Source organism: Capsicum annuum, chromosome 12 (genome assembly GCF_002878395.1).
Source record: "Capsicum annuum cultivar UCD-10X-F1 chromosome 12, UCD10Xv1.1, whole genome shotgun sequence".
Classification (NCBI taxonomy): Eukaryota; Viridiplantae; Streptophyta; class Magnoliopsida; order Solanales; family Solanaceae; genus Capsicum; species Capsicum annuum.
Genome location: NC_061122.1, coordinates 225,657,723 through 225,670,479, shown reverse-complemented (window position 1 = coordinate 225,670,479; position 12,757 = coordinate 225,657,723). Strand labels below are relative to the sequence as shown.

Below are 12,757 nucleotides of genomic sequence, written 5' to 3'. Positions count from 1 at the left end.
TTGATATGAAAGATCTGGGTAAAGTGAATATGATATTGAGATTAAAGTTATGAGGAGTGAAGATGGTATAATGTTTTCACAAAAACATTATATGGAAAGACCTCTTAAGAAGTTTGAATGTTGGGAGATAACTCTTGTAGCCACTCCTTATGATGCTAATTCTAAATTAACAAAAAATAATGGTGACTCAGTTGCTCAATCTAAATATACACAGATTATTGGGAGTCTAATGCATTTAATGAATTTTACTAGGTCTGATATAACCTATGTTGTATGTAGACTGAGTAGATATACTCATAATCCCAATATGAGCATTGGTCTGCATTAATGCGATTGATGAAATATTTGAAAGGAACCGTGAATTATAGTATCTTGTATAGTGGATTTCCTTATACTTTAGAAGGTTATTGTGATGCAAATTGGATCTCTGATTTAGACGAGACAAAATTCACTAGTGGTTATGTGTTCATGCTTGGTGGAGGTGCAATATCATAGAAATCAGCTAAGCAGACTATCATTGCTAGATCAACTATAGAATCAGAGTTTGTGGCTCTGGAGTTAGTTGGTACTGAGGCTGAATGACTAAGAAATTTCTTAGCAAATATCCCTTTTAAAAAGGATGATCTGTTGCCTCATAGCCCTTTGAAAAAGGATCATCTGTTGCCTCATAGCCCTTTGAACAAGGATAATCTGTTGTTTAATATCCCTTTGAAAAAGGATGATCTATTGTTTAATATCTCTTTGAAAAAGGATGATCTGTTATCTAATATCCCTTTGAGAAAGGATGAACCGTTGTCTAAAATTCCTTTTAAAAAAGATGATCTGATGCCTCTTGTGTATATACACTGTGATTGTCAAGCCACAATTGCTATTGCAAAGAATAAATCTTACAGTTGTAAGAACATGCATATGAAATTGAGGCATGATATTGTTAAGCAACCGCTGAAAGATGGAATAATTTTCATTGATTATGTGAAGTCAAAATTGAATTCAGCCGATTCACTGACTAAACCTGTGGGAAGAAAATTAATTCTTCAAATCTCAAAAGAGATGAGGTTAAGGCCAATATGATTGTCAATAGAGATGGTAACCCAACCTATGTGATTGGAGATACCATGAAGTAGGTTCATATGGGTAATGACAAGTCGATATTGACTCTGCGTACTTATTGAGAGTACTTGAATTGCTACTAAAATGGAAGGATGAGTTATTAACTCTTAATGAATTCATAGTCCTTATGGATGGTGTATTTAAAGCAGTGTATACTTGATGAATTCATTGTCCTTATGGATGGTGTATTTAAAGCAGTGTATACTTGATGAATTCACCTATATGAGAAGTGGAATGACGTCGTTCCCATGAGACTTTTGACTTTAGTCTCTAGAGCTCTCATGAATACCAGACGCGCGCATGACTTATTGGTGCAAAACCGCGTTGAGCAACAAAATTACGATCAAAATGTGATTGATAAAGTCTCTAACTTACAACAAGAGTTATTCGGTTCATAAAAATATTATATTTCACCGATAATTCTGTAAGTTAATTTTTTTTTTCTAAGTTTGGTTCATAGTCCAGAAGACACCAAACCTATTGCATTTTGTCCATGCAAATCCAACAAGTTAAAATGTTTTTTATATAAATTATTTTAAAATAATGCAGGGATTGTAGAAAAAATAATTTATTTCAAAATAATTTATTATGAATTTGGAAAAAGAAAAAGAAAAAAGGAGCCATATTATTTACTTGGAGAGAAAGAAAAGAAAAAAGAAAAAAAAAAAGTTACCGTCTAACCTTTCTCTCTCTCTATATTGTTATATCATTAAATGGGGTCAACCAATCAGAAACATAGAAACAAGCAACTCTTTCTCCCTTCACCAACATTTTTCTCTTCATTCTCTGCATAAATTTTGGTATGGATTTGTTTAACCAATTTTCTAATTTAACTTATTGGTATTTATATTATTGATTTTGTTGATTTTTGTATTCTCTGTTTAATTAGGAAAGCTTTATTTAACTCAGAATATACTCTAAGTAATCAGGAAAGTGTTTGTTTAATCCTGGGAAAATATTTTACACTGCTGAAATAGTTTCTTAGGACAGTGCCTAACTCGACTTAATTATAATTAATCTATTAACTTGTTAAAAAATAGTTAGATTATTATTAAAAATAGTTAGATTATTATTATAGTTTTCATATTGAATAAAGTATTATTATTGAGGTAGTAATAATATTATACATTATTATGTTATTGTATTACTAATTATTAATATAATATTTTTTCAACAGTTAAATAATATTGTTATTATTATTTTTTCGTTGTTTCCCAATATGTTTTTGTCCACATCCTTATAAACTCATTTGGTACCAGAATAAAGGATTAAATAATTCCAAAATTTATTTTAGAATAAATTTATCTTATATTTTGATGGCCAAAATAGCGAGATAATTTATTTTCAAATTTAGTTATCTCAAAATTATTATGTTATATTTATTCATATTAAAGTGAATTAACAACTCTAAAATAATTAATCCTGAATTAACATGTTTCCCAACGGAATAAGCTCCGGTACATCGTTTAATATCAGTGATTAACTTAATTCAAAATTATTTTTAGATTAAACTAAGTAACTCATTTCAAAAATTAATTATTCCAAAATATAGTACTTCCTTTATTCTATTTTATATAGCGCCATTTAATTGAACATGAAATCTAAAAAATAAATAATGACTTTACAAGGTTTACAAAATTATCCTCTTAAAGTTACATTAATATTTACTTTTTAATTATCTCTTCTTATTACGATCTTATTTACTATTATTTATCTTGAGATGAGGTCTATCGTAAATAATCTTTCAGAGACAGAGATAGCGGAGACCCACTTTGTGGGAATACATTGTGTTTATTGTTGTTTGTTTGTTTGAATTGTCTCAAACATAAAATAGGACTGATGTCATTAAATAATTATCAAATATATATATATATTTTTTGAGACGAATGAAAAAAAAAAATAACACACATAAATCAACGTAAAAAAATTACTAAAATTTTATAATTAATTGTGAAATAACTTGTTTCCGAATCCTTTAAAGGGCAAAGGGAGAAAAATTGTTATAGAGGACAGTGAAAAAGGCAAGCGAGCGGAGGTACAATTTGTGTGACTGTTGGTGTGCGGGAGAGGAGGGAGAATGGAAGCAATGGATGGACAATGTTCAGCACAACAACCACCAGCATCTACTTATACACTTGAAACAATTCGTTTAGCAAGTGAAGACATACTATTCTGTATAGACGTCGACAATGAATCGCTCGTTGAAATGAAAGTTTCCGCTGCCGGCGGTCGACCGTATACTAGATTGGATTCAATTAAGCAGGCTATACTTCTCTTTGTCAATGCTAAACTCACTATTAATCCAGATCATCGATTCGCTTTTGTTGGCCTTGGAAAATCTGCTTTCTGGGTAAATACTTTTTCTACAACAATTTCTTCCATGATCGTATTGTTTTAGTGCTGTTTGTTGTAATTTACTGTGTTGTTGTTTTGTTTTCTCTTGTAAAGCTGATTGAACCTCGATTATCGGATTGTTTTGTTGTAGTTTGTGTTCTGTTTACTATTTAATATTAGGCACAGTACATAACCATGCCCTTTTAACTTGACCTAAGATCACATCTATGACCTCCAGATCATTGTTTCGCTTTTGTTGGCCTTGCCAAATCCGCTTTCTGGGTAAATACTTTTCGACAATAATTTCTTCCATGATCGTATTGTTTTGTTACTATTTGTTGTGTTTTTTGTTTCTGTTACTGTGTTTTTATTTTGTTTTCACTTGTAAAGTTGATTGAAACTCGATTATTGGATTGTTTAGTTGTAATATTGTTTACTATTTAGTGTTATTTTGTTTTCTCTTGCAAAGCTGATTGAACCTTGATCATCAGATTGTTTTGTTGTAATTTCACGTTTCTGTTATTGATTATCGTATTGTTTTGTTGTAATTTCTGTTTTTGTTATCGATTATCGTATTGTTTTGTCATTGTTTCTGTTTCTGTTACTATGTTGTTTTTTAGTTTTCACTTGTAAACTCGATTATCGGATTGTTTTGTTGTAGTTTGTATTTTATTTACTACTACAACAACATACCCAGTGTATTCCCACATAATGGGGTCTAGGGAGGGTAGAGTGTACGCAAACCTTACCACTACCTCATATGAAGTAGAGAGGCTGTTTCCGATAGACCCACGGCTTAGGATCGATAGCAGTATAACAAATACAAAACAGAAATGTATATAAACTAGTACAATCTGCAAAATAAACTGACGCCACTAGCCATAAGATAATACTACAGCCACAAGATAGAACTAAAAACTATCTATCCGAAACCATAGACAACGCTCAGCACCACAAACAGGAAACTTCATACACAAATAAAGAACGCTCCCTTATTATAATCGATGCACTCTCACCCCTAACCCTCTACCTTAATCCGCATTCTCCACACCTTTCTATCAAGAGTCATGTCTTTCGTAAGCTGTAACTGCTCCATATCATGCCTAATCACCTCCTTCCAATATTTCTTCGGCCTACCTCTACCTCGCCTAAAACCATCCTTAGCTAGTGTCTTACACCTCCGCACCGGAGCATTAGAGCCCCTCCTCATCACATGCCCGAACCAACGTAACCTAACTTCTCGCATCTTGTCCTCCACCGAGGCCACTCCCACTTTCTCCCAAATACTCTCATTCCTTATCCTATCTTTCTTGGTATGACCACACATCCATTGCAACATCCTCATCTCCGCCATATTTAACTTTTGGATGTTAGAGTTCTTAACTGGCCAACACTCGGCTCCATACAACATAGCTGGTCAGACTGCCACTCTGGAGAACTTTCCTTTAAGCTTCGGGGGAACCTTCTTATCACATAAAACTCCCGAAGCGAGCCTCCGTTTCAACCACCCCGCCCCAATACGATGCGTGATATCCTCGTCAATCTCCCCATTGCCCTGAATCATAGACCCTATATACTTGAAACTTTCCCTCTTCTGAATGTCCTAGGAGTCCAGCTTCACAACCACGTCAGCCTCCTGCGACACCTTTCTAAACCTACACTCCAAATATTCCGTCTTGGTCCTACTTAATCGAAATACTTTAGACTCAAGGGTCTGTCTCCAAATCTCCAACTTATCGTTAACTCCTTCCCGAGTCTGTCAATCAGTACCACATCATCCGCAAATAACATACACCAAGGCACCTCCCCTCGAATATACGCGTCAAAATATCCATCACCAAAGCAAATAAAAAAGGGCTAAGAGTTGATCCCTAGTGCAATCCTATCAAAACCGAAAAGTGCTCCAAATCTCCCCCTACCGTTCTCACCCGAGTCTTCGCGTTATCGTACATGTCCTAAGTCGACCTAATGTACGCCACGGACACCCCTCTGTCATATGCCTTCTCAAGATCAATAAACACCATGTGCAAGTCCTTCTTCCTACTTCTCCACTAGTCTCTTCACGAGGTGAATGGCCTCAGTAGTCGAGCGACCTAGCATGAAACCGAACTGATTCTCAGAGATAGTCACACTTCTTCTCAGCCTCAACTTTACCACCCTTTCCCAAACCTTCATAGTATGAATCAACAACTTAATACCTCTATAGTTGTTGCAATTCTGGATGTCTCCCTTGTTCTTATACAAAGGAATCATCGTACTCCACCTCCACGCTTCAGGTATCTTTGCCGCCCTAAAAATGATGTTAAATAACCTTGTCAACCACTCCAAACCTGCCTCGTCAGTGCTTTTCCAAAAATTCACTGGAATCTCGTCTGGCCCTATCGCTCTACCCCGATGCATCCTGCGAATAGCCTCCTTGACCTCCTCCACCTTGATACGCCTACAATAACCATAGTCGCGACACTTCTCAGATTTCTCCAAGTCCCCCAACACGAAACATTTGTCCGCCTCGTCGTTCAAAAGTTTATGAAAATAGGACTGCCACCTCTTCTTAATGAGGGCATCCTCAACCAACACAGTACCATCTCCTCCCTTGATGCACTTCACTTGGTCAAGGTCACGAGCCCTCCGCTCCCTGGCCTTGGCAAGCCTATACAACTTCTTATCCCCGCCTTTCTCCTCTAAAGCCACATACAAGCTCTCAAAAGCTGCCGACTTAGTTGCCGTAACCGCTAACTTAGCCTTTCTCTTAGCACCCTATTTTATGTTATTTTATTTTCCCTTGTAAAGCTTATTGAACCTCAATTATCTTATTGTTTAGTTGTAGTTTGTGTTCTGTTTACTATTTAATATTAGGCACAATACATAAACATGCCCATTAACTTGACCTAAGATCACATCTATGACCTCCAACTTTGGTTGTGCACAAGTAGATACTTAAAACTTGTGTAAAGTTGAACCAACAGATGCACATGTCTTATGTGGCGTCCTACATGGTCAATTATTGTCCTACATGGCGTCCTACATGTATTATGCCACATAGGACGTGTGTGTCTACTTGTTCAACTTTACATAAGTTTAAGTGCCTACTTGTGCACACCCAAAGTTGAAGGTCATAGATGTGATTTGAGGCCAAGTTAAAGGGCCTGTTTGTGTATTAGGCCTTAATATTATTTTGTTTTCTCTTGCAAAGCTGATTGAACCTTGATTATTGTATTGTTTTGACCTTGATTATTGGATTGTTTTGCTGTGATTTGTATTGTGTTTACTATTTTATGTTATTTTGATTTCTCTTGCAAAGCTGATTGAACCTTGATTATCGTATTGTTTAGTTGTAGTTTCTGTTTTGTTACTATTTGCTGCTATTTTGTTTTCTCTTATAAAGCTGATTGAACCTCGATTATCAGATTGCTTTGTTGTAGTTTGTATTATGTTTACTATTTAATGTTATTTTGATTTCTCTTGCAAAGCTGATTGGACCTCGATTATCATATTGTTTGTAGTTTCCATTACTATTTGTTGCTATTTTGTTTTCTCTTGTAAAGCTGATTGGACCTTGATTTAGTATATTGTTTTGTTGTAATTTCTGTCCTGTTAATATCCGATGTTATTTTATTTTCTCTTGTAAAACTGATTGAACCTCAATTATTGTCTAATTTGGTTGTATTGCTGATTTTGTTGCTTTTTTGGAACTATTGTTCATTGAGTTGAGGGTCTATTAGAAATAACTCTCTCTACTTTTGACTTCTGAGGTAGGAGTAAGGTCTGCGTGCGCACACTCGACCCTTGTTCTTGTAAAGCTGAATGAAGTTTGACTTGGGTAATGCTTATAATATATAAACTGTTAGATATGCAACAACAACATACCTAGGTTCGGTCGAACCCTGTATTTTTGGTTCAAATGATGTATTTGTCTTAAGAAATCCATTCAATATGTACAAATTATTTAGTTAGAACCTAGTAACTTAAGGACTAGAATCCCAAACCCGTAAACTTCAAACCTTGGCTCCGTCTCAGAGTGCAATCCAACAAGTGGGGTCCAAGGAGGAGGGTAGAATGTAGGCAGACCTTACCTTGCCTTTGTGAGTTGGAGAGATTGTTTTCGATAGACAAAGAATGTCAGATATGGAATTGTAGTATAATTGATGTTGCTATCCTTTCCATAATATGATAATACTACCTCCCTTGGCTCAGCGGTAAGCTTGCTTACCGTGGTGTGCCAGGGTCGGGGGTTCGAAACGCCCCTCCAGCGAAGCTGGGGTGAGGGCGCGTAGGTCAGGCCCGGAGTGGTCCCCCCCTCCCCGACACCTACGGAGTAGGTATGAACCGGGTCGTCCCCCTACCTCCATAATGCAATTGTATGGAAGGTGTATCCCCTTCTCTGTCATACCTCCTGAGTTAGAAATGCTTCATGAGCTGTTAGCCATCCAAATCATGCAACTTTAGGTGGTGCATTAATCCTCTAAACCATTTTGGTTAGCCACACTCTAACCTTGCAATGGAGTAGTCTTTCTAGAGTTCTTAAAGAAATTTGATGCAGGTAGTGGTGGAGGATACTTCAGATTCTGTATCAACGCATTGCTTTCATTCTTTATCACTATATATTATTGTCGTACACCTTTTCAAACTTAATCATCGCAAGCATGAAACAATTTGTTGATACTGGTAGGAATACTTGCTTTTTAGGAGGTAGAATCCTGCTTCTTAGTATGAAATTGCTCTGATGGAGTTTGTGAAAGTGTATGAGTGGTTTAGAATCTCTCCTTAACTTTGATGCACTTTCTTCTTCACTTTCCCCTTCACTATTATGCTGTACATATTCCAGTTTGATGAATGATTTCGAATAGTACTATAAAATTATGCTAGCTTTTATTGATGGCTGCCAAGAGCTGCTCTGCAATATGTTTATGTTCTTATTGTCATTAAAACTTTTATAGCATGCTTAAATTATCTTATCATCTCCATATCTTCCTGTTCCAATTTACTGGTGGGAAGATAGTTGTACTTAGAATATTGAAATTGACTCATCTTCTCAAATTTTTGTTAATGAAGGTTCGGAAAGAGTTTACTAGTGACATTGACTCGGTAGTTCCTGCATGTCGGGGTATTGCAGTAGATTCACCTTGTGGCCATGCAGACCTTACTCAACTATTTCGGGTGGCGGCTCATGAAGCGAAAAAGTCACGTGCACAAAATCGGATACTCAGGGTGGTAAGGATGTGTTTAGCCATGTCTGTCTTTTCATTTTATTTATTTTTGCACATCTTATTATGAATTTTTGATATTGGGAAAGTTAACATTTTGGTTTGCCAAGAAAATGATGGATGTTATTTAGCATATGAATGACGCATGGTAAATCGGCTACTCTTTCATGGTGCAATGTAATGAGCAGATGTGTTTTATTCTCTAGAATTACTTCTTAGCTATTAAGCTGCGCACGTAAGCTCAAGAAAAATGGCTATGCTTCATCAGCTGGTGATAGTATTATAGCAATAAGTAATGGCATACGAGTTGCCTTGGTAGTTGTCAACAACTTGTTGGAGGTGATTATGGGTTTTGAGAAGGTCCTTTATATTACTAAATTCCTTTCAAATTTGATCCTTTTAATTTACAAACAAGACATTGGACAAAAGTAGGCGAGAATGCTGCTAAAGAGCTTGTTATTACCTTTTGGCAAACAGTGGTGTTATACTGTTATTGACTAAGAACTTGAAGCTTGAAGTAAAGTAACCTTTTTGAATTCTTGCACTTATTCGTTCTGTTCTCTTTTTCTCCTTTCATTGATTATCTAACCTAGATATTATGTTCACTGCTAAATTTCAAAGCTTTCTCCACCTCAAGTCCAACTGTTCCCAGTGACATGCTGCAAAGCTAAACCTTTCCCTGCGGTAACCTTCTCTATATATAATAAGGCACATGTTGCAATAAATCTGTTAAGTGAAATACATCTATGGTTTTCTGCGTCTCAAAACCAATATTGAGTCTTCGGTTGCAGAGAACAAGCACCGTCTGAGTGACTACTCTTGATGCACTGTCATCTTGGCAAATAAGATATTAAGAATACAATTAGTCCAAATATCATAGAACCACCGTGAGAATGGGGCAAATAATTCTAATTTTGGAAATGTACTTTGGGTTCTTTTCCAGAATAAAATGCAAAGATGGTTTCTAAGCATAATTTTTTATTGTTCTCAGAAAGCTAATAGATCCAACTGAAGGGGGAAAATAGATTGACTACTTGATATACTTGTATTCTAAGTTGCGCGGATTCTTCACTTTTTGTGCCGCACCCGCGTCGGATTCTCCAAAAAAACACTAGCTTTGGTGAATCTGACACACACCCATTTACATTTTTAAAGAGTCCGAGCAACATAGCTTGTATTTATGATTAATAATGTAGTTTTCTTTTGTTGAAGTTAATATGTAATTTTCTTCTTTCCTTTTATTTGTTTTATTTCATGCTTATTATTTTTGAGCTAAATTGGTGTTTCTCGAAATAGAGAGGTTATAAGGTTACGTACATGCTGTTGTTGAAAAGAAACACCTTTGCTATAGTCGATTTAGTCGGCCTAGATTACAAAATTAAGGGATCCGTCTTCTTCTTTGTTTAGTCATTCATCTTACTCATTATTAGTCCTTGATTCTGTAATGGTGAAATTAACTATCATGGTGTTAGTGGGAGTGCTTCTTATGTATATGCAAAAACAAAAGATGTGCTTTGTTTGTTTGCACATCTCATAGTCACCTCAAACGAGATTTTTATTTCGGCAAACTTGCTGACTTTAAAGTTTACAAAGATGTTGCTTTTCCATCCGTAAATTCTCGCGCTAAAACACTTTAAAGCCCAAGAGCTCGGTCTCACTGCAGGGGAAGTACCTAATTTAAGGTGCCTAAAATAGGATACTAATCTCCAGGATTAAGGTTGTCAAGGAAAGCTTTAAATTGCTTCCAGGCAGCATTAGATATTTACACTGGGTCATGGCCGCCAAAGCATAGAGAAACAACTCCTATAATGTAAAGACATGAAGATGAAAAAGAATCAGATCTAATAGTGGGTTTTAGGTAGTCGCTATCACGAGGAACAGATGCAGAAAAGCTAGAGAAGAAGGGAAGGCAAACTTCTTGAAATCACGTGAATCTGAGAAAGATCACATCAATTCAGATTCATGTTAAGTTGGATGTGAAATATATCAGATAAGGATAACATATGGTGTTTGTCAAGGCAAATGAAGGATGTGATTGGGAGTAGGTCCAGGTGTCTATACGCATAAAAGTATCTTCTTCTTCCTTCAGAAAAGGCCCTTACTTGTATCAAGGTCATATTACAAGCATAAGCACCGCTGTCACCTCCTTCAACTAATAGTTTATTGACCGAGAAGTTCTAATTTATACAAGAAACCTCCAACACAGTTGCTTGTGTGTTAAGATTACATTTGAGTTGCGTGTGCAGATTCTTCTATTCTTTCATGTCTACAGTACTGTGCCGCGTACCGATAGTAATAAGTCTGTTACAATAGCAAAATTTAGAAGTACTGCTTCGTTCAGTGCCAGATGCTCTGAAATTACCTCAATAGATTGTGACATAGAAGCTAAGTGAATCTTTTGAATGTGTGATCCTGAGAGTGACTACAAGATCTTTCTTTTCCTTATCAGTCGGGATTTTTATCTTTCTGTGTTTTTGTGGCATCTTAAATGGTTTCTTGCCTTCAGGATATCATGTTATTCTCTTTGATCTACTGGCAACTTTTATGAGATTGAACCATTCTCAGTAGATGCTTTCTGCTGAAGGATTACAGCAACTACAACTTAGTCACAAATATGAGGCCTCTCTCCTCAATGGCCATGTTTCCTCATTTAAGTTTGTCTTAGCCCTTAGGCCAACATTATGCAAAATGATAATGTGATGCATTTTCGTAAAACATCTAATGCTTGCAAACTATTCTCTCTCCGTACATTGGTTGCTAGGAAGTTTTAATTAACATGTATTCTCTTTATTATGCAGGTACTTCTATATTGTAGATCATCTACACCACCACAACATCAATGGCCTGCGACCCAAAAGCTCTTCACTTTGGACGTAGTTTACCTTCATGACAAGCCTGGACCCGACAATTGCCCTCAAAAGGTGTATGATGCCCTTGTCGAGGCCCTGGAACATGTCAGTGAATATGAGGGTTACATATTTGAGAGTGGTCAGGGGCTTACTCGTGTCCTATTCCGTCATATGTGTACGCTTCTTTCCCACCCTCAGCAACGTTGCGTGCAAGATGATCTTGACATTCCCAAGTCTCTTGCAAAGAAGTCGGCTGCTGACTCGGCACCAGCTGATGAAAATGCTGTTGTTGTCTCTAGCCAATGATATCATAAACTGTTGACAAATCAAAACAACTCATCCTTTTTGTTTTAGTGCTCTATGGAGACTAATGTGGATAGTTGATCTGGTCAGTGTATTATCCCCTACCCCGACCCCGACCCCTACCCCCAATCCTCTCCGTTTCCACCTCCTTTTTTGCCTGTATAGTAATCTGTTTGTTGGCGAGTCTTTAAGTCGGTCTAAGAATATAAATATATCAGTGTTGATGGGTTGTGTCTTCTTTTGGTCATTGCAAAATCGTCTGCTCTACTATTGTTTCCAGGTCAATGATCCTTTTGTATTTCTTGTACTAGAACTAATCTTGTTTTACTTACAAGAGTAATATCCTATCTTTCTTGTCTTAAGGGAAACACACGGGTATGCATTCTCCTTCCTAGAACTAAATCTGAAGATCATGAGATGGGAATTGTACTGTTTATGGTCTAAGTTTATAAATGTTTGAATGTCTATCCAGTTCAGAAGAACATACGTGTTTGAAGTTAAGTCTTGATGAAGTCTAAAAGTTTGAAGTTTCATATGACTGAAGTACATGCATCTATGTTAACGCACTGGTGACATTTTTACATATGATACATGGAGCATGCTTGCTATTTTTGGCAACATCTTAGCATTACCCACAAGATATGTGACTTTGATTTACGAAATTGCAAAGAAGAGCATGCCAGAGCTTACGATGAGAAAAAAATCCCATACTATTAAGGACTTACCACTTGCTTACAATGAGAAATGTGCTTACAAACAAACATGACGATATGGTTTGCTTTTTCAGCTATATTTACAGGGTAGCTCGTTATGCCAACCAGAGTACCAATTTACAATCAATACATGATTCTTGATACCAATAATGGTACACTTCACTAATATCAGGATCAAATCGCAATTTACAAATAGGACGCGAAATGACACTGAGATGGTAACTTTTATTTTTACCAGCATCAA

At 36.3% G+C, this 12,757-nt stretch overlaps 1 protein-coding gene across 1 annotated transcript; it reads left to right on the top strand.

Moving 5' to 3' along the window:
* Nucleotides 1-1,816: 1,816 nt before the first annotated feature.
* On the top strand, nt 1,817-12,168 carry LOC107850205. Its single transcript, XM_016694621.2, has 4 exons — nt 1,817-1,910; nt 3,092-3,460; nt 8,497-8,655; nt 11,447-12,168. Exons 2-4 carry the CDS (start codon nt 3,188-3,190, stop codon nt 11,801-11,803), a joined length of 789 nt encoding a protein of 262 aa, XP_016550107.1. The 5' UTR covers nt 1,817-1,910; nt 3,092-3,187; the 3' UTR covers nt 11,804-12,168.
* Nucleotides 12,169-12,757: the final 589 nt, after the last annotated feature.